This window comes from Gouania willdenowi, chromosome 17 (assembly GCF_900634775.1).
Source record: "Gouania willdenowi chromosome 17, fGouWil2.1, whole genome shotgun sequence".
Classification (NCBI taxonomy): Eukaryota; Metazoa; Chordata; class Actinopteri; order Blenniiformes; family Gobiesocidae; genus Gouania; species Gouania willdenowi.
Genome location: NC_041060.1, coordinates 2,772,337 through 2,791,702, shown reverse-complemented (window position 1 = coordinate 2,791,702; position 19,366 = coordinate 2,772,337). Strand labels below are relative to the sequence as shown.

Sequence of the window (19,366 nt, the reverse complement as noted above, 5' to 3'; positions counted from 1 at the left end):
GTGTGCTTGTATACCTAAAAACAAGTTAAAGCAAAATTTTGATACATCTCGATATAGGCGATACTGTCATTTTCTATGTCGGAAAAATGTTAAAAACTATATATATTTTGAATCACAATATATTGCCCAGCCTTAGTGTTGATCTGCTGTTGTCATGACAATAAAGATCTCTAAGCTAACAACAGACACTTGCCTTCTCCTCTTCGACGGGTTTATTCGATGACCAGAGTCTGGCGGTGTTTCATCTGCACCTCTGCCCCTCCAGAAGCCTTGTTTTAATCTGCTACCGTGGCTCCCACTACGAGTCCCATCGATGTCGTCATCATTGTTGACATCTGATGTACACAGAGCTTCATCAGATCTTTGTGAAAAATCTGTGGAAACATTAGAGAAAAGAGGGAGATTGCATTTTATGCACACACATCTCAAATGTAGCACTTTTTGATCAGGTGAAAATTATCTTACATTACCATAATTTCTCATTGTTTTTCCACATTTTACAAAAAAATTTAAATACTGAAGGGAAAATGATGCCCTTTCAAAGCATGGTGTCAATGATTCATGTTGCTAAATTTAGCAGGGCTTGAAAAAGCCAGACTATGTGGAGTTTACTCAAGTCAAGTGAAAAGGATTTAATTCACCCTAATCCACAGCACAACATAATATACAGCAGACATGGGAAACTGGCAGCCCTCGGTCTAATTAAGTAAACGCACAAAAATACAAAAAACAAAAGCAAGAATACATTAAAAAAAACACAAAGAATTATAGCATTGCAGAAAAATACAGTAAGAGACAAGAAAAACACAGAAAATACTCCAAAAACCCACAAAATAACCTCAAATCACACAAAACGACAACAAAAATACACAAAATTACATATAAAATATACAAAATTGGAGAAAATGACAACAAAAGTGCACAAAAAAACAAGAACACACAAAAATGACTCTGCAAACCCACAGTACTAACAAACAAGCAAAACAACAACAAAAATATGCAAAAATTACCCCAAAAATGCAAGATGATAACATGAATACACAATATGATGCCAAAAAACCAACATTTTAAAGGACAAATACACAAAAGGACAACAGAAATGCACAAAATGGAATCAAAACAAGCAAGACAACAACAAACATACACAGAATGACAGAAAAACACACACAATTACTATAAAAACTCTGTTCTTTCTTGTGTTAACGCTCAGATTGGTCATTATTCTAAATGCTGACATGAATGTTGATAATGTGGCCCTTCCATCAAACACACACATTTCTGTTGTCCCTGCTGTGATAGAAATTGTCCACCTCTGCTGTACAGAGTGGTGAGAGACTCTGCCTCTTCCTGGAGTTCTTGAGTGGCTGGAATCTCAGTAAACGAAGGCGGCGGCTCCAGCAGCCATGCGCTGGCCTCCTGGTGCAGTGGCTTTCTGCTCGTTGCATTCCAAAGAGGAGGAGGACATTAATTATTCGGAGAACTCAAAGGACAAAACAGAACAGCTGTGCCTAAGGTCTTCATACTTACACTTTATGGACAATGGGTTTCTCAAAGAATAGACTGCCCAAAGGCAAGCTGAAGTCATTGGAGTCCATCGTCTGATTGGATAAGAACAGATTTGATTACATAATGACATCACAGGGAGTCTGTAGTTCATTTTTTACAGTTACATTTTGCCTTTTCTGATTCATACTAGTTTACTGATTGAGATTTGAGCAATTTTAATTTTGAATTATTATTGTATTCCTGAAATAGTTTGCAGAAGTTTGCCTTTTCTTATTTATCAGTTATTTATGTTCAATGTGTTACTAATAAAGCTCCTAATTTTAATTTAGGAGTGTTCTACTTATTTGTCTTGAATCATATTTTGGGTATTTTAAGAATTTGTGTTTTATGTACAGTATATATACAATAAATGTTATTATTTCAGATATCAACCGATATCTCATATAACATGTATAGGCAGATACATCAGTTTTTTAAAACCCCCAATATCGTTAATACTCAGTGGGATGTGGTATTACTTACTTGGGCTTGTGGTTAGACATTTAACAAAAAAGGTATTGGGCAATTAAAAATAAAACAGTGAACAACCGAGAGGCATTTGGCAAATGAATCAATCAGAATCAGGACTGATAAATCAATGACTTCTGTCCCCAATATTTAAAGTGTTTTGAAAGTCAAAGGCCTGAGTAGCTGAGCGTAAATCATATTTAATGTGAATCATTTAATATTTCAGTGGTGATGTTATTTTGCTTTGTTAAGTGTCATTACTGTAATTTATTGACATAAAACAATTTAGATTAAAATGAAAGAGGTTCTTATTTTCTTATTATAAGTGGCATAAAACTTTTTACATATCTTTAATAATTGGGTGTTAGCATTTATGCTAATACAATTAGAGCAATTAGTGATAACATTTAATTCATTATAACAATATATCATACAATTGTCGTCAAAATTAAACATATAATTTTAAAAAGTGGAGGAAAAGTGGCTAGGGCCAATGTTCATCTAAAAAAAAAAAATTTTTTTTTTTCCCAGTTCTTTTGCAGGTGCTAGCTTTAGCGTCGTTCACAACCAGCTAGCTGCTAGTGCACACAATAACTAACTAAATAAATACATTAAGTGTCATAAAAACTCTGATTTTTTTTGACACATTAAATGTTTTATTAAAATTTAAGAGGTTGTTATCATTTTATAATGTCATAAAATGTCATACTTAACAATCGTATTGCTAATTGGGCGTTAGCATTTATGCTAATACAATTACAGCAATTAGTGATAAAAAAATGCAACTTATTGTCACAATATATCATACTATTGTTGTCAGAATTAAACATATAATTTTAAAAAGTGGTAGGTGCTAGCTTAGCATCGTTCACAACCAGCTAGCCGCTAGTCCACACAATAACTGAATAAATAAATACGTTAAGTGTCATAACTGTGATTTTTTTTTAACACATTACATTTTTTATTAAAATTAAAGTGGTTATCACTTTATAGTGAGTGTCATAAAATGTACTTACAAATAGTTTTGCTCATTGGGCGTTAATATTTATGCTAATACAAATAGAGCAATTAGCGATACAATTTGCAATTTATTGTCACAATATATAATAATATTGTACTATTGTCATCAGAAATAAACATGTAATTTTAAAAAGTGGAAAAAAGTGGCAAGGGCCATTATTCTGCAAAATAAAAGTTATATTTTTCCATTGGTGCTGCTAGCTTTAGCATAGTTAACAACCAGCTAGCTGCTAGCCCACACAATAAATAAATAAATAAATAAATAAATACATGAATACATGGATTACAGTATATTATATGGTTTTATAGGTCAACTGGGTGTACATAGAGTTTATTTGGCAGACACGGTCAATAAGTTTACTTTTTTCACCTCTGACCTTAAATCTCGGTCCCTCCCAGTGCGCGGTTGTGTTCGCAGGCCGTTCCCCTTCCCTCAGCTTTGAGGCTCAGTTGTGTGTCTGTCGCTATAAACTACTACTGGGACTTCAGTAAGTGTGAACAGTCTATGGCGTGAACCCGCTAATCATCAACCATAACCACAACAAAGACCCCTGAGATCAGAACTAACCCATAGGAGACATACGAGGTACGTTTCCCCTGTGCTGGCCCTCAACCCATGCTTGTGTTTACTGGGTTTTTAAAGAAAAACTCAACCAACGTGTTCTTAGAATCAGTTTGTTTACAATATTATAATTTTATTACATCATCTAGTTGGTTATTAAACCACCATGAAGGTAACAAAAAGATGTGCAGCCCCAAAAGAGAGATGGTGGTGATTAACTCCGCTTTATGCCTCCTGCCCGGACGCAACCATTACAAACCTTTAGGGGGAGCCCGGCGCCGGCTTCTTAGAATACATTACGGAATTATACACAAATATAACCCGATAACTAACACAAATGTAGCAGTTTTTAACGTTGTGATTTTTAAAAAAGTAATTTCTTGTATCGGACGTTAGATTGTGACAGCAGGGCCGACTATTAGCATTGTTGCCCTTACGAGAAAAAAAAAATGGATCTGCTCCACAACCCAGACCACCACGGAAAATGGCGACTGTGAAATAGATGGAAGACAAAACTAAAGAAATAATTCAATGCGGCGTGGAAATCAAAAGCGGACGTCCATCCACACTGCACGGAGGTAACGCTTGTTTGCTTTTCGTTTCCTATTGTTGTGTGAACAGTTAGTAGCGAGGGGTTGATTGTCTTCCGCTGTAGCTTTTTTAGCCTGAGCGTTGGTTGTAGATGTGAAACAGCCTTGATGGTTTCTGCAGCATCCAACAACAACAGCAGCTTTATGTAAACGTCAAACACATGCACAACACCATTTTTCTATGATCTCAGTGTGTAGAGACTTTACGATAAGTGTGTGACATGGTTCGCCATTGTTGGTTGGCTTACAACAGGGCTGCTGTGTGCAAAGTTTTTAGCTCTGTTACAAAAAGAACCCCCTTTAACCGCTCATCAAAAGCCATTGTGGGGGTCCATCGAGCAGAGCGGACCCGGTGTTGCTGCTGCTATGGAGGAGGATCACCCACTATCTGTCTATCAGACACCGGCTCTCAGCACAGGTGACACTTTTATGGCCCCTCGATTATTTCAAGACAACCCACTCTTTCATCTTGGTCGTGATAGCCATTATACCATATGTGCTACAAATGTCACATGTAAAATATCATGATCGCATCTGAATGTTTAGTTATACATGTTTAGACCACGTATAGGGTTTACACCACGTATAGGGTTTACACCATTAGGCATTAAATCAAAACCAAAACTAGTCAGGGTGTCCCAATATCAGATATCGGTCCGATATCTGATATCTGTTTTTTCGGCCTGTATCTAAAATTTCGGATATAATATATTATTATTATTGGATTTATTGTAGGGATGCACCGAAAAAATAAAATAAAATAATCTTGGCCAAAACCGAAAATGAGAGAAACCAAGGCCGAAAACCGAAACACTGAAAAAAATTAGGCTGTGGGTATTCGTACGTACCTGTATCAATATATCGACATTCTATCCGTACGTAGCGCCCTTCATTGGCCAGTTTAGGTGACGTGATAGGTCACGTGATTAAGACGCTACGTACTTCTGTTTGCTATTAATACGTAGATTCTTAAACTACGTTACGGACATGCTACGTATTTATGAATTGTTGTGATATTCATATGTAGCGCCCCTCATTGGCCAGTACTTATGTTTGCTATTAATACGTAGATTCCTAAACTACGTTACGGACGAACTAACCCTAATCGTAACTCTAACCCTAAACTACGTTCCGGACTAACTAACCCTAACCATAACCCTAACTTTAAACTACGTTACGGACTAACTAACTTTTTTGGCATGTAAAAAAAAAAAAAAAAAAAAAAAAAGTGAATGTAACCATGTCGGAAATAAACTGAATAAATTAAAAAAAATAAAAATAACCTTCTGAAGTGGATTTGAATTTCTTGCGCGGAATGGTCACATGACTTCCGGTAACATCATAGGCCACGTATGAATAGCACCGGTAACGTCATAGGCCACGTACAGATAGCACCGGGGGATTACCCTAATCGTTACTCTAACCCTAAACTACATTACGGACTAACTAACCCTAACCATAACCCTAACCATAAACTATGTTACGGACTAACTAATCCTAACCTTCTGAAGTGGATTTGAATTTCTTGGACGGAATGGGTACATGACCTCCGGTAACGTCATAGGCCACGTATGAATAGCACCGGTAACGTCATAGGCCACATACACATAGCACCTGGGGTTGTCCGTATGGCTACATACAGATAGCCACTTCAAATAAATTATTATGCAATTTATTAGTCCCATTGCATTTATGGAGCTGAATGTGTTCTAACCTCACTAATGTGACACAGAAACATAAAACACACTTACTGCTCCGTCAACTCTTCTCAGAAAACGCATTAGTGCTCAGATGTGTTTAAATACAGCTGCTCCGTGAGTTTACAGACAAGCGCGCGCACGCTGACCACGTCATCACAACGTCCTGTTTTAATCGGCTTTTTTTGGTGAGAAAAGTGTTTCGGCCAAATACCGAAAATATATTTTGTGCTATTTTCGGCCGAAATTTTTCGGTGCACCACTAATTTATTGCTATTTTTCAGGGTCTTTGAATTATTATTATTTTTTATTTAATTGTAGAATATTCTTCTGCTTGGGGTTAAAACTTAACGTAATTTCTGGACTATAAGCCACTATTTTCCCACGCTTTGAACCCTCCGGCTTAAATAATGACGCGGCTAATGTTTTTCCAGTTTTACAAGCTTCATGCCGCCAAAACATTTAGCTCCCTCACATAAGACCATAGACTGTAAAAAGAATGGACGAGACAAGCTCTCCGGTGGAGTGAAGCTTTTATTTTTAGTGCTCCCCCTGCTGACTGGCTGCAGCATAGGTCATAAACTCCACCTCCTCAAAGATAACTGATGGGATGTGGGTCAAACTGTAGAGTTAAAATTCTCGTCACATAATTTTTTTCAAACCTAAACTCTGCTGTGATCATTAGTTATCATCACCCTACATTGCGTTCAAGTGCTAATTTTTCTGTGAAGTTTGTTTTAAATAAGTTATTTGAAGTTGAAATACAGGACTTTGCTTATATATGATGATGATTGACAGCTGCGGGTCTTGCGTAGCTCTCTTTGTGAATAGCAGTTACGTCGTGAAGGAAAGCCGAAACACGTGATTTTCTTCATTTTTAAATAGAGTACGTTTAGATATTTGAGTTGAAATATATAGTGGTTCTGTACTAACCTGTATGATCTGAACAAGCCCTTGAATTTCTAGAATTTCTAGATACCTATGTTCGTGGCGTAGCTGGGCTGCGTAAGTCATCAGGGCAGTACGCTAAATGGGCGGGCCGTGTTACTAGGGTTCCTCCCGTCGGATCCTACTGCGCAGATTCTGGTTCCAAATGACGACATATTTGCAAGATAGAACCGCCCCTAAGTGCCGTATTTTGGCTTCAAGAACGTTGAGTGGTAACAGCTACTTTTTCGCGCCCACTGCATAAGACCAATGGAATTACCATTAAGGTGGACCAATTAAACTGTTAACATTAAATCCCACTGAGTCATACTGATTAGTCATTTTGACATGCACACACACTGGACTCTGAGGCTGATGGAGAAGCTAACAGATGGCGATAAAGCAGAGATCAGAACAACCTTGATAAAGTAAAAGTCAGCCAGTTTATAATAGGAAACAATAAGCAGCGTATAGTTGCCAAATCACCACGTTTAGTTTGTTTAGAGCGATCGCATCCGCATTCTGACTCAGTCCGAACTCGACGTGAATGCTCCACGGTAGTTCACGGTAAGAAGAACAAACAAAGCGGTGTATCAGTCTGGATCCAATAAAAAGTGACCATAAATTGACTGATATGTAGACGTGGGACAGTGAGGAGGAGAATTTCATGTGGAAAAGAAAACTTATCAGTTGAAACTCAGAAATCTCAGTTAAAGTTAAAGGAAGTCTAGTAGCCCACCTACCTGCCCATTCTGATTGGCCGAGTCATTTGAAGGACACCCTCTTCAGCCAATAGCGTGTGGCCTATGTGACGATGCGGCCTTTACGTGCATTTTTCTTGGAAATTTGCTATATTATTGGAATGTGGTCAATACATAATGTGTGCACTTTATAGTCTGGAAATGACAGTATGTAACCATTGGTTAATAATAAATTGGCCAGTTTTTTGTCATACCTACTGGTGCCAACAATTGGTTTCTGTTCGAGTAATATCACCCGATCAACCCTATTCTGACATTTCGCACTACAAAATAAGTAATAAAAGTATGTATGATTACCCATATTGATATCGTATCAATATGGGTAAAGGCTAATACTAAAGGCTGCGGTATTGGTATCATATAAGGGTGTAATAAAAAATTAATTCTGCGATATATGGCAGTGTTTCACCACGTGATTATCACATCACTACGTATTAGTATCGGGTCATATCATATCGTGACATGCAAATCGTGTATCGTATTATCGGATTCATGGCAATGTACACCCCTAGTAACCACCAACAACAGCGTTAATGTGGTGAAGGCAGCAGCTTTTCAGTCCATCTCGCCATTGATAGGTTAGAATATCTGTTGGAGTGTAAAATTATAAGCTATTTAAATGTACTTCCTACTCCACCTGATTGATGCAATACATTTTCATTAGTGTGCATTGTTTATTTACGATTATTTTTAATCAATTTTTCTTTGCTAAAGGACTATATAAACATTCAGAAACATACTATTGTAAAATTTACACTTTAAGTTTATATGGCGATATGATATGAATTTGAGATCATATCGACCAGCCCTACTATAGGGCCTCTGATTTTCCTTGCATACATATAACGGACAGAAGTCACGGAATTCACTACCTCAAATCGAAATAGCATCATGACGAAAATATACGCTTACGTATATGTTTTTGGAATCTAATGCATTCACGGAACATATTTCTCTGTAAATGGGCGGTTGAATGTGTTGCTTAATAAGAAACTTGCGATACAAAATTTTGTGCCCAATACGTCACCTGAGCCACGATCACGCAATAGCAGATGGCGGAAACAGAAATAGCACTAAGTACGTGTGCTTGTGTATCAAATTTTTGCAAAAGATTGTAATGTTAATGCTGGTTACTGTCACTCTTTTTTTGTCTATGACTTTCAACGGATGAAAAGTTCAGGGTTAATTTGCACCTCATATTATTTGTTGTCTTCCCTTGCTCTTTGCCATGTCATATTTTAGGCCATCGCAACGCAGCAAATCGGCACCAAAACTTTTCCAGGACTATTTGTGTTTGAATTTCCAAAACGAGTGCCTCTGAGAAGTTCCACTGTGTGGGAATCGTCTTCTGTCGGTAAAGATCCTCCGAAACGGCCAGGGACTTTCACATGGGAGAATTTACAGAGCCAATATCCGTTTGGTTGAAGTCTTTACGCAGATAATGTTAATCTTCAGAGAAGAGGCTTTTATGAACAAGGGGATTGATAGGTGGACATCAGCAAAGTCCAGGCGCTCTGGGTCATTTTAGCCAAGGACGAAGTTGAGGGTGTTTCTATGGCTGCTGCTTCTTCTATCATGGTTCACAATTGTTGTAGTTACTTGAAAGTTATACTTAAAAATGTGGTGGAAATGCAGAAATTAACAAGCCTTTTGGTAAATATGGTTTTGGGGAAATATCCACAGAGAACACATATCTATATATATATATATATATATATATATATATATATATAGAGATATATAGATCACTTATTTGTTGCAAAACAAGTGATTGGCAGTGTAATGCGTTCAGCAAAAAGAAGCCCCCTAGATTTTGTAGTGAAGGATACGGTAGGAATTGACTGAATTTTTTTATCTTTCTTAGGTCATGGCAGCTGAAATGTCATGTCTGAGAGGCATTGACGACAATGGCAAGGATGCTGATACCGAAGTCAATGCCCTCACCCTCCTGCAGAACCCAGTGAGAATGATGCAAGAAACGTCCTCTTGCACCATTTCTTTCAACAAGCCTTCTCCAAAGCCAAATTGTGTCCTAGATGCAATATCCAATGCTGATATGTTGTCTCCGGTTGGACTCGGCAATGGACCACCTTCACATCAAGCCACGGAAGCCCTTGATATCAACAGCATTTCTATTGAGAAAGAGGAAGAAAAGAACATCACCCCGCTCAAAACTGTGCAGGAAATTGACACAGCTGGAATTTGGGGATTTGATGTAGAGTCACCGGAGAACTCGTTGGATAACTTGAATGGCGCAGAGGACCTTAGCTGGGACCCTCACAGAGAGTTCATGCAGTTCCTTTGGGAGAACAATAGCAGTGGCCAAGGGGAAGAATCTAAGGATGAGGTCAAACCTGTGCACAGCTTGAAAAAAAGGAAGCGGAAAATGGATATGGTGGTCATGGCCGATCCCTCAGCTGACCTCTATCATGACTTAAGCCCTAGGTCATCTGACGATTTATCTGATGCCGATGTCCAATTAGACTCTAGCTCTGTCAGAAACGCCCTAAAGTCAAGGAAATTCTCAAAGTCACAGTCCAGCTATCCCAATGGAACTGCTAAGGCCATAAAGGAAATCCTTTACACTACATCGACAAGAAATTCCCACGAGAACAACAATCATGGTCTTTCATCTTTAAAAAGGAAGCTCGCGATGAACTCTGAAACAGAGAAAAGGCCGGCATATTACTCCTGTTCCAAATGTGAGCTTGAATTTAAAAAGGCGCTTCATTTGAATCGTCACATGAAGTGTCACGCCGAACCTTCTAAAATTTCACACGACTCTTTCGTGTGTCGAGAATGTGGAGAGTCTTTTCAACAAAGTAACGCACTTATTGAGCACATGTCCACCCACCGAGAACAGAACCCAAGACTCAAAGAGGAGACCATAAGCACTAAAGATGAGAAAGAAATGGAGAAAAATGCTATATTTTACTGTCCACAGTGTTCGTTTGGAGCAGATTCCCCAAATTCATTCGTTCAACACGCAAAAACACACGAGAAGGACAAAAAAAAGTACAGCTGCGACAAATGTAGCTTCAAGGCTCTGAGCGAGAAGGATCTCAGGAGACATGAAATCATGCAGCACACTGTAATTACAAATATAAATCAAATCCCGTACGATCGCTCTGACAGCTTCTCCTGTAACATTTGTACTTACAAAACTTATAATAAAACCGTGTTTACAAATCACCTGCTGCGACGCCACCAACAGACCTTTAAGGACTATAACTGTGATCTACTTGGCAACAAAAATGCACAACCCACTGGGAAAGGTTCAGATGATGGCAAGTTTACATCTAAAATCTTAATAAATAATCAGATCGCCTCCAAAACAACTTGTTTGCCCAATGAGACCAGTGGCATTTCTGATTTGTTCAAAAACAGCAAGATGAAGAGGAGTCCCAAGTCTCAGCTAACGGAGTCAAAACTGGACAAATCGATCAATGTTCTTCTGTCTCGACAAAGACTCGGAAAGAAGGCTGCAGAATTGATGGAATGCAATAATTCAAAGTTATCTGATCTGCATTCTAAAGCAGATGAAGATGGCTGTAATGAGTTGCCGGACATAACAATCGTCAAGACCAAAGATTCACTAAACCACCGGTCACCAAATGGTCCTAGGTTTAATGCAGAAACTTCAGGTAATAAAAAGTCATCTTCGAAACGAAAAATGTCCACCCCGTATCATAACACTTCAGATCAAGAATCATCCTTCAACTTTCTGGAACCTTTGCAAAGTTCTGAGATGGTTGACCAAGAAGAGGAAGATGAGTTGGAGAACGATATTTTCCAGTTTGATGATACAGATTCGAATAGCACAGCTTTTGATAACAATATCAGAAAAGAAAAGCAAAACATAATTTATACTTATAGCAGAAGAATGCCCATGAGGGAAGCTTTGCAGGCATCGAAAAGGCTGTTTAAGAAAATGAAGAGTGGGGACCAGACAGATAATGACTCCGAAATCAAAGAAGAATGCATAGAAACGGAAGTCTTTCAAGATACCTTTGAACCCCATCAAATACCACTGGGAGAATCATTTTCAGATGACTTTTCAGAGTTCGACTCGGAACACAACTGCCCTTACTGTCCGGCTATCTTTGAGTCAGGTGTTGGACTGTCAAATCACGTGCGAGGGCATCTGTACAGAGTCGGACTTGCCTACAACGCCCGCCATGTTGTGCCTCCCGAGCAAGTCGCTTGTCAGGATCGGAGGCCACGAATACGGAGAAAGATTTCTGCATTACGGCAATTAAAGAAAGGTATGTTTGCATTGCTTTGGTGTTACGTGGTGTGAAATGATTTTCCTGTTTATGTTACATATTGAGAACTGAACTGAGTAGAGTCATTGAGATGTAACGAAATGCCACTATTGAAGCAATTCACCAACTAAAAGATTATTTTATTTTATATTTTAAGGAAGCCACAATGTCCAGTGGCACGTTACAAGGTCTTGTGCTACTTGTCGCCACATGGTGGCCTGAGTAAATAACTAATTACTTTCAAACAAAATTTTGAAGTCACTGACAGTCACGGCAATAACAAGAGCACTCAGAGAGCGCAAACCTCCACCAAGCTCCAAATCTCCTTTTTTCCAGATATTGGCAATTATGATCAATGATCCTGATCGTGGTACTATGATTTCTCACACTTTAGGCTTGGATGAAAATTATATCCCAATTCATGACCATATAGTAGGTCCAAATATATGGACACCCCATTTTTTTTTTTTCCAAAAAATTGCGATAAAATGGATCGGATCCAGCTGAATCTCGGTGGGTAATTGATGAACCAACCTGACATAACTGTGTCAAATTCCATAAAGATCAAAGATGAATTACAAACCAAGTTACACATTTCTGAAATTTCACCAATGATGAGATCGGGATTTTTTGATTTTTCAAACTGATCCAGATCACCCTCCAAAATATAATGGAAACTTCCATGGCCTCAAAAAGTCAATTACAGTTATGTTCTCAATTACAGTTAATCACAATTACTGAGCCTGAAATAAATAACCTAATAAAAGTTAACCTTCCTCTTGTGTTAGCTTTCTGTTAGCATCTCTTATGATAACGGGTCCTAAATCAGCTTTAAAATACACTAAAAACTAGGGATGTAACGATTCACTCAACTCCCGATACGATTCGATTCACGATACTGGGTTCACTATACGATTCTCTCACAATTTATTTTACAAAATGGGACTGTAGTCAAATGATGACTGAAAAATTTTAGAAAATACTGTATTATTTTCCTTTTATTTTGAATTGTCAAAAGAAACCCTTGATAAACTATTCAAAACAATGCAATTTAACTAGAAATAAATCTTGAATGAAATAAATAGAGGAATAATACAAATGAAGAAGAAGCTTATGAATTTAAATTCCGGTTCTATAGTAAACAATGCAAAACTACATAATAGTTCTTTTTCTTTTTAAAAGTGCAACTGAAAATGTATTTTGTGCCTTAACAATTGGACTTTAAAAAAAAAAAAAAAAAACGTCATTGCACTGATTTACGTCAGATATTTGTTAGAACCAGCAGAGGGCGGTGGTCACCCAGTGGTCGGTTGGCATGCAGCTAATCTAGCGGTGATGAAGAGATGCTATGCTAGCAGACAGAGCTAATAGAAAAATGTGATTTTTACAGATACTCACGTAATATTACAAATATTCTTTCGGTGTTAAAGGGGTAAGGAATCATTTATTAACATGTTTAAGTGTAGAAGGCGGCCAGAAAGAAAGTAGTAGCAGATTCCGACCGCCGGTACACTTCTGGACAAGAGAAGGGATAAATATATAGTGCCCTCTGCAGTTTAAAAAGTACTGCGATTCAATTTTCAAAGTATCGATGTCAATCATGATACCTTTGAATCGATTTTTAACTGCCTTACGATTAATCATTACATCTCTACTAAAAACAAATATCAGTAAAATTATAGGTTTTAATATTTTTGGTGTGGGCATCTGAGCCTTTTTTGTGTCAGTGTACCCCTGGATTTCAATGTTTTTAAATGGTAAAATGTGGAAAAAGTTGATATGAAACATCTTTTAATAATTGTGAACTACATATGTGTTGAAATGTAACATTGTTCCCTAGTTTTGCGTTAAATTATGTTTGACAATTTTCTTAGAATTTTCATGGCAATGACAATTACAAAGTAAATGAACTAAGTTCAATTACAATTGGATTACAACAGCTAAACATTTTTTAAATTACAATTATAATTACACCATAATTGTAATCAATTACGCAATTTTATAATTTACCCCAACCCTGCCTACACTGTTTATCTAATATAAAAAATTATTTTGGTAAATCTAGTATGTACAGACCAATGGATATTAAGAAAAATCCAACTTGAGTTTTATTTAATAACTAATGCCATCTATTCAAGTGTTACAATAATGATTTTTTTTTCTTTTCGTGCAGCGTTACAGCAAGAGTCGGACTCAGAAACCGTGAGGACGAGCATTCATTCCTGTCCGTTGTGCGGCGACTCCTTTGATAACAGGACGGGGCAGTCCAACCACATTAGAGGCCATCTGAAAAAGATCGGTAGAAACTTTGCTTCAAAGAGCAAACCTCCTTTAGTTTTACTCCGTGAGTTGATGAGAGATAAAAGAGAGTTCCAGCGCGCCATGCAGATTATTGGAAAGAGACGTAATCATTATCACTACGGCACGTCGCCCAAGCGGCCCGCCGTCGACCGCCTCACGCCACCCCCCACCGACATCTTACAGAGCGGTTCTTTCCCCAGCCTTTGCACCGATGCCAAACCCCCGATGCCCTCGTTTTCTGTGGGAGAGCTGGAATCAAAAGAACTGGAGGCCAAGTCGGATATTAAAGATTCACTAGCGGGCACGACTGCTTTGATAGGAATCCTCAAGAAGAGGAAGTGTCAGGAAGACGCAAGACTAAAGACATCCCCTCCCATAGCCAGAAACACCCAGTCACTGGTTCCCCCAAACACTGAGGATTCAGCTTCAAGAGTCGCTTCTTCACTGCCAAACTCAATATCTGGTTAGTAACGGAATTAAATGTAATTTTTAGATCCAAAGAGAATTATTTTGACTTTGTATTTACCTTTTTTTTTTTTTTAAATATTTTTTGAATAATTTGAGCCTACTTTTGTTTATTTTTACCCTTTTTCTGCAACTACACCAAACTTGCCATATTTTAACCTAATTTAATAACTTTTTCTTGCCATATTTTTTCTCCTTTTAATGCGTTTTTTACATTACTCCCATTTCTGACACTTCACCAAATGTCAAAGTCTTTTCTGCACATTTTTCATTTTTTTCACTTTAAGACATTTTCACATAATGTCACATATGTTGACTCATTATTGTCACTTTTAACCTCTTTTCACTATATTTCATGCTTATTTTTGCCATTTATGGTTTGTCATGCCCATTATTAGCCAGTTTAAACTAATTGTTTCAATATCTTTTTTGTTTTTTTTTTAACCTGTTTTTGTGTCTGTTTTTGGCTTCTATAATTTACAACTTTTTACCAATTTCTGTGGATTTTAAAATCCCATTTCACCACCTGAAAAGGTTGAGAACCACTGGTTTACATCATGCTCGTCCATTGGGTTGCAAAGAGGCGCAAAATTTCCGGTTACATTTCCACTGCAACCTAAGCTCTAGAATTTTTAAAAATATAAACTTTTCATGGGAATTTTTTATTGGAATTAACCTGAAATTGTGGAAGTGCAATTGTAAATAACTGCATCATAACCTTACATAAATATTAGCAACCATTTGAAATAACACAATTAAGAAATATAACTTTTCAACTTAGGGCTGCAAAATTCCTGAAAATTTTGCAGGAATGTTGGAAACTTTCGTAGAGAAATAACTGGAAATTTCCAAAATTGAAGGGATGTTAAATATAGTTGGGAAAATAAATTCGCGCAAAAATCAACTTAGTTATTCCAACAAAAAAATACCATGAAAAGTTTCTGTTTTTGAAAATTCCAGAGCTTAATTTCTCATGGAAACATAGTTTTCAACAGTTAGATACATAGAAGCAGAGAAAGTACAGTATGTAAGCCACAAAAAAGCTGATAAAATGCAAACTATCTTCTGTTATTGTTTTTTGTTTTTTACAGAAAAGGGGGAATTCAACAGGAAAGTTTGCATCCACTGCAATGCCACTTTCCACAGTGGAATTAGCTTGTCCAATCACCTCCGGGCGTATGCAAAGAGACAAAGAATTGCCTTACGTAAGGGAACCACCAGTAAGTATGAAACTATCCTCTGACTAAACTGTCTAAAGTTCTTAAAGGTCCTATATCATGCTAAATCAACGTTTTTAAGCTTTTAACCTTGTTACAATGTTAATACAAAAACACCCCCAAAGTATTACTGGGCTTCCTTCCTGCACCTCTGAGCAATCCTCACTAATACTGCTTTCTGAGCTGCTGCGCTGCCCTCTTCTGAAAAACGAGCGCTCCCTCCAGTTCAGACTTTTGTGACGTCACTAAAGTCTGAACCGGGCTACATACACAAAATATGTTCTCTGCATTTAACCCCTCCCTGTGGAGCAGTGGGCAGCCAAGGTGTAGCACCCGGAGCTGTTCCATTTTTAGTATCCGTTACATTGCCTCGTATCACCTTTGACTTGATCTGACGTGTTTGTGACCCAATGCGACGCAGCGGTTGGAAAAAACAAATGATTATCACCTTAAATGCACTATTCCTGTTGTTAATAGAGATGAGGAGGAGAAGAAAGTGACTTAGCAGCTTAACACTCTGAGTGTTTGAAACAGCTGACTGACTCTGCTGCTGCTGCTGTGATAAACATACACCCTGAAGCAGCGCTGAGACGGACTCACAATAACAATAGCCTCTTAAATATCCGTGTGTTGTACTGTAATGTGCAGTTTTTTTGTCTGAATAGCAAAAAGAAAATCGCTTTGGTGATCACTGATCTACCTTGCAAGAGCGAGGCATGAAGTTAGTATCTATAGACATGCCCACTCATGAATATGCATAAGTAGGCTCCAAAACAGCCTGTTTTTAGAACTACTCAGAAAGTCACTTTTCAGAGGCTAAAACTCTGAAAAACAGGTGAGTTTTGGAAAATAAACTCAAATACTACAGTATGTTTTTGGGGTTCTTAGAACAAATGGAGATGGGTGAAAAATAGCAGAATACTGGAGCTTTAAATCCAATGGACTAAAGAAAAAAGGAGCTGAACAAACTGCTTGTGGAGAGGATTAATAGGATTCTGTTGACTTTCATCACACAAGTGTAGCGGTATGAAATATCAAATTTTGCTCATAATCTTGCGCTACGTAATCACATGACTGTGCAGGATAATATCTCTGACACGTAAAAACCGACTTATACGTTTTCAGACATTCCCATGAATTTCTCCTGTTAAACGGGTGGCTAAGGGTTAGCGGTCTAGCTAACTGACATTCTTGGGACGCAATCTCGTGGGATTTTAGCGTAACCATTCTGGTTTCCATCAGTCATCTTAAGCATAAAAATGAATAACAGTAGTTGACTCTAATATCCAGTAAAGTCCTCTAAACTGGGAAAGATGATGAAATGGAAACAAAATAAATGGTTAAAATGAAACTTATTAATATTATTAATCATTGTTAATTTATCAAATAATGGTTAAATAATTAAATTAAGTAGTTAAACTGAATTATAAATTGAAACAAATTGCTAAAATTAAAATTGAATAGTAAAGTTAAATTGTTCCGTCAGTGTTAATATTAATATGAATATTAACGATCTGAATCTGGTCTTCCAGCGATAGACTGTAAAGCAGTGAGGACCCGCTCGAGGCCCGGCTCCAAGAAGAAGACCCCTCCCATCAACCAAACTCCAGAGGAAATCTATAGGCTTACCTGCAGGTGGGATTTACACAGATTATTATTATTATTTCAAAAAAAAGGTTTGAATATGTTGGATATTTAACACTTTAACAATTGTCTGCACAGGTTCTGTGACCTGGTCTTCCAGGGTCCGTTATCGGTGCAGGAGGACTGGGTGAAGCACTTACAGAGACACATAATGAACACTGGGGTCCCCCACACTGGGCTGGGCATGGTGGAGGTCACATCATTGTCTAAAAACTCTCCAACCCTCAAGACAGAAGAAGAAGAGGAAGAAGAAGACAGTTCTCCAACAGCTGCCTTGTGAGCCTCGGCACCTTTTTTGTTTTGTTTTTTCTAGACTTCACTAGACGCCGTGTGTTTGTACTTTGGATGTGCTTTCACCTTTTTTTTTTTTCAGTCGATGACAAATTGGCGAAATCCCTTTGGATATCGTTACCTTGGTCAGTTTTTTTTACACGATTCATCCACGCAGACGGACTGTTTCCTTCTTATATGCAGTGAAGTGGTGTGGAATCAACAACTTTTTACCTCAGATTTCTCACGGTTTCATGGTCTTTTACTCTGAAATTTGGAAAACATTCTTCTTCTTCTTCTTTTGCAACACTTGCAACTCACTAACAAACTCCCAGAATCCCGTTTTTCTTTGAATGCCAATTCAAAAATCAAAGCCCACCAGTTACTGAAATATTTCCACTGAAAGTATGAGGAAATAAATGTTATGCATAGTGTTTTTATAGTAAACAGCGTGTTTCTAATAAAGTCAAACTGAAAAAAACAAACTAACACGCCCCTGCCCGTGCTGATGATTCCCCTTCATACATGTCGCCTATATTTAATGTTTAAATATACTGTTTTGAAATAATTTAATTTTAAATGTACTATATCACACAGATACGATGCTTAAAACATTTGTTGTTGTTCCAAAATAAACAAAAGCAATGAAATGATGACGAGGCTTTCAGTTTTGTTTGTTTTTTCAGTCGTTTTCTGTCTAAAAAAGCAATAATACAACTGTACAAGGTTTTTCCATTCGAATTCACTGCTTTTCCATGTTCACTTGTGTCTGTCACTCAAAAATCCGAGAGGAAAATGACAAAAAATACACAAAATTACCAGAAAAACGTTAAATGAGAGCAAAATATAAAAAATAACAAGAAACAAAATACGGTAATAAGCATTTGGTGCTTCTGTCACTGTAGAGTTGTTTTTTTTTTGTTGAGTTCCAACAAATTCTGAAAAATACAAAATGAGTGAAATGTACAAAAAGACCATAAAAACACATAAAATTGCAAAACAAATACAATGACCACAAAAACACAATGACAACAAAAATGTACAAAATAAGAGACAAATATTCAATATGACATAAGGGGCTTATGTTATAAAGCGAGTTTACCTCAGTGTGTGCTGTACTACAGAGCTCGATCATCATGGTAACTTAGCCTTAACAACTAGCCTGGTCGGGAGCAGGTTTTGTTCTGGCTAGAATCTTAACGAGTGCTAAAGTCCCGCCTCTTGACCAATCACATCTCTTGGAAAGCGAGCTGTCCAATAAAAGGTGATGTGTGATCTAGGGATGTAGCGATAAATTGTAAGGCAGTTTAAAATCGATTCATTGGTATCACTGTTCATATCGATTTTCTGAAAATTGAATCGCAGTACTTTTTTTAAACAGCAGAGGGCGCTATATATTTATCCTTCTCATGTCCAAATGCTGAGGCGGCGGGCGGAATCTGCAACTACTTTCTGACCGCCTTCTACTCTTTAACATGTTCATAAATGATTCCTCACCCCTTTAACACCGAAAGAATATCTGTAATATTACGTGAATATCTGTAAAAGTCACGTTTTTCTATTAGCTCTGTCTGCTAGCATAGCATCTCTTCTTCACTGCACAGAATATCTGCATGCCGACCACTGGGTTACCA

General features: G+C 37.6%; 2 protein-coding genes across 3 annotated transcripts in view; one reads left to right on the top strand and one right to left on the bottom strand.

Annotated features, from left to right (window-relative positions):
• hfm1 (helicase for meiosis 1) overlaps nt 1-7,020 on the bottom strand; it is a 29,473-nt gene extending 22,453 nt beyond the window's left edge. Inside the window, exons 1-4 of the mRNA XM_028473278.1 lie at nt 6,816-7,020; nt 1,528-1,598; nt 1,311-1,432; nt 194-374 (exon numbers count right to left, since the gene is read on the bottom strand). Coding sequence (XP_028329079.1) covers nt 194-374; nt 1,311-1,432; nt 1,528-1,598; nt 6,816-6,896 — 455 coding nt within the window. The 5' untranslated portion in view covers nt 6,897-7,020. The remainder of the gene's footprint in view (nt 1-193; nt 375-1,310; nt 1,433-1,527; nt 1,599-6,815) is intronic.
• Nucleotides 3,469-18,556, top strand: znf644a (zinc finger protein 644a). Of its 2 annotated transcripts, none has more exons than XM_028472436.1 (6): nt 3,469-3,619; nt 9,435-11,835; nt 14,009-14,599; nt 15,693-15,821; nt 17,351-17,453; nt 17,541-18,556. In XM_028472436.1, the coding sequence occupies exons 2-6, from the start codon at nt 9,438-9,440 to the stop codon at nt 17,740-17,742; spliced, it is 3,423 nt and encodes a 1,140-aa protein (XP_028328237.1). In that variant the 5' UTR covers nt 3,469-3,619; nt 9,435-9,437; the 3' UTR covers nt 17,743-18,556. The 2 variants fall into 2 exon arrangements, with proteins under 2 accessions (XP_028328237.1, XP_028328236.1); XM_028472435.1 differs by lacking the exon at nt 3,469-3,619 and adding an exon at nt 3,841-4,173 and having other exon boundaries at nt 17,541-18,555.
• Nucleotides 18,557-19,366: the final 810 nt, after the last annotated feature.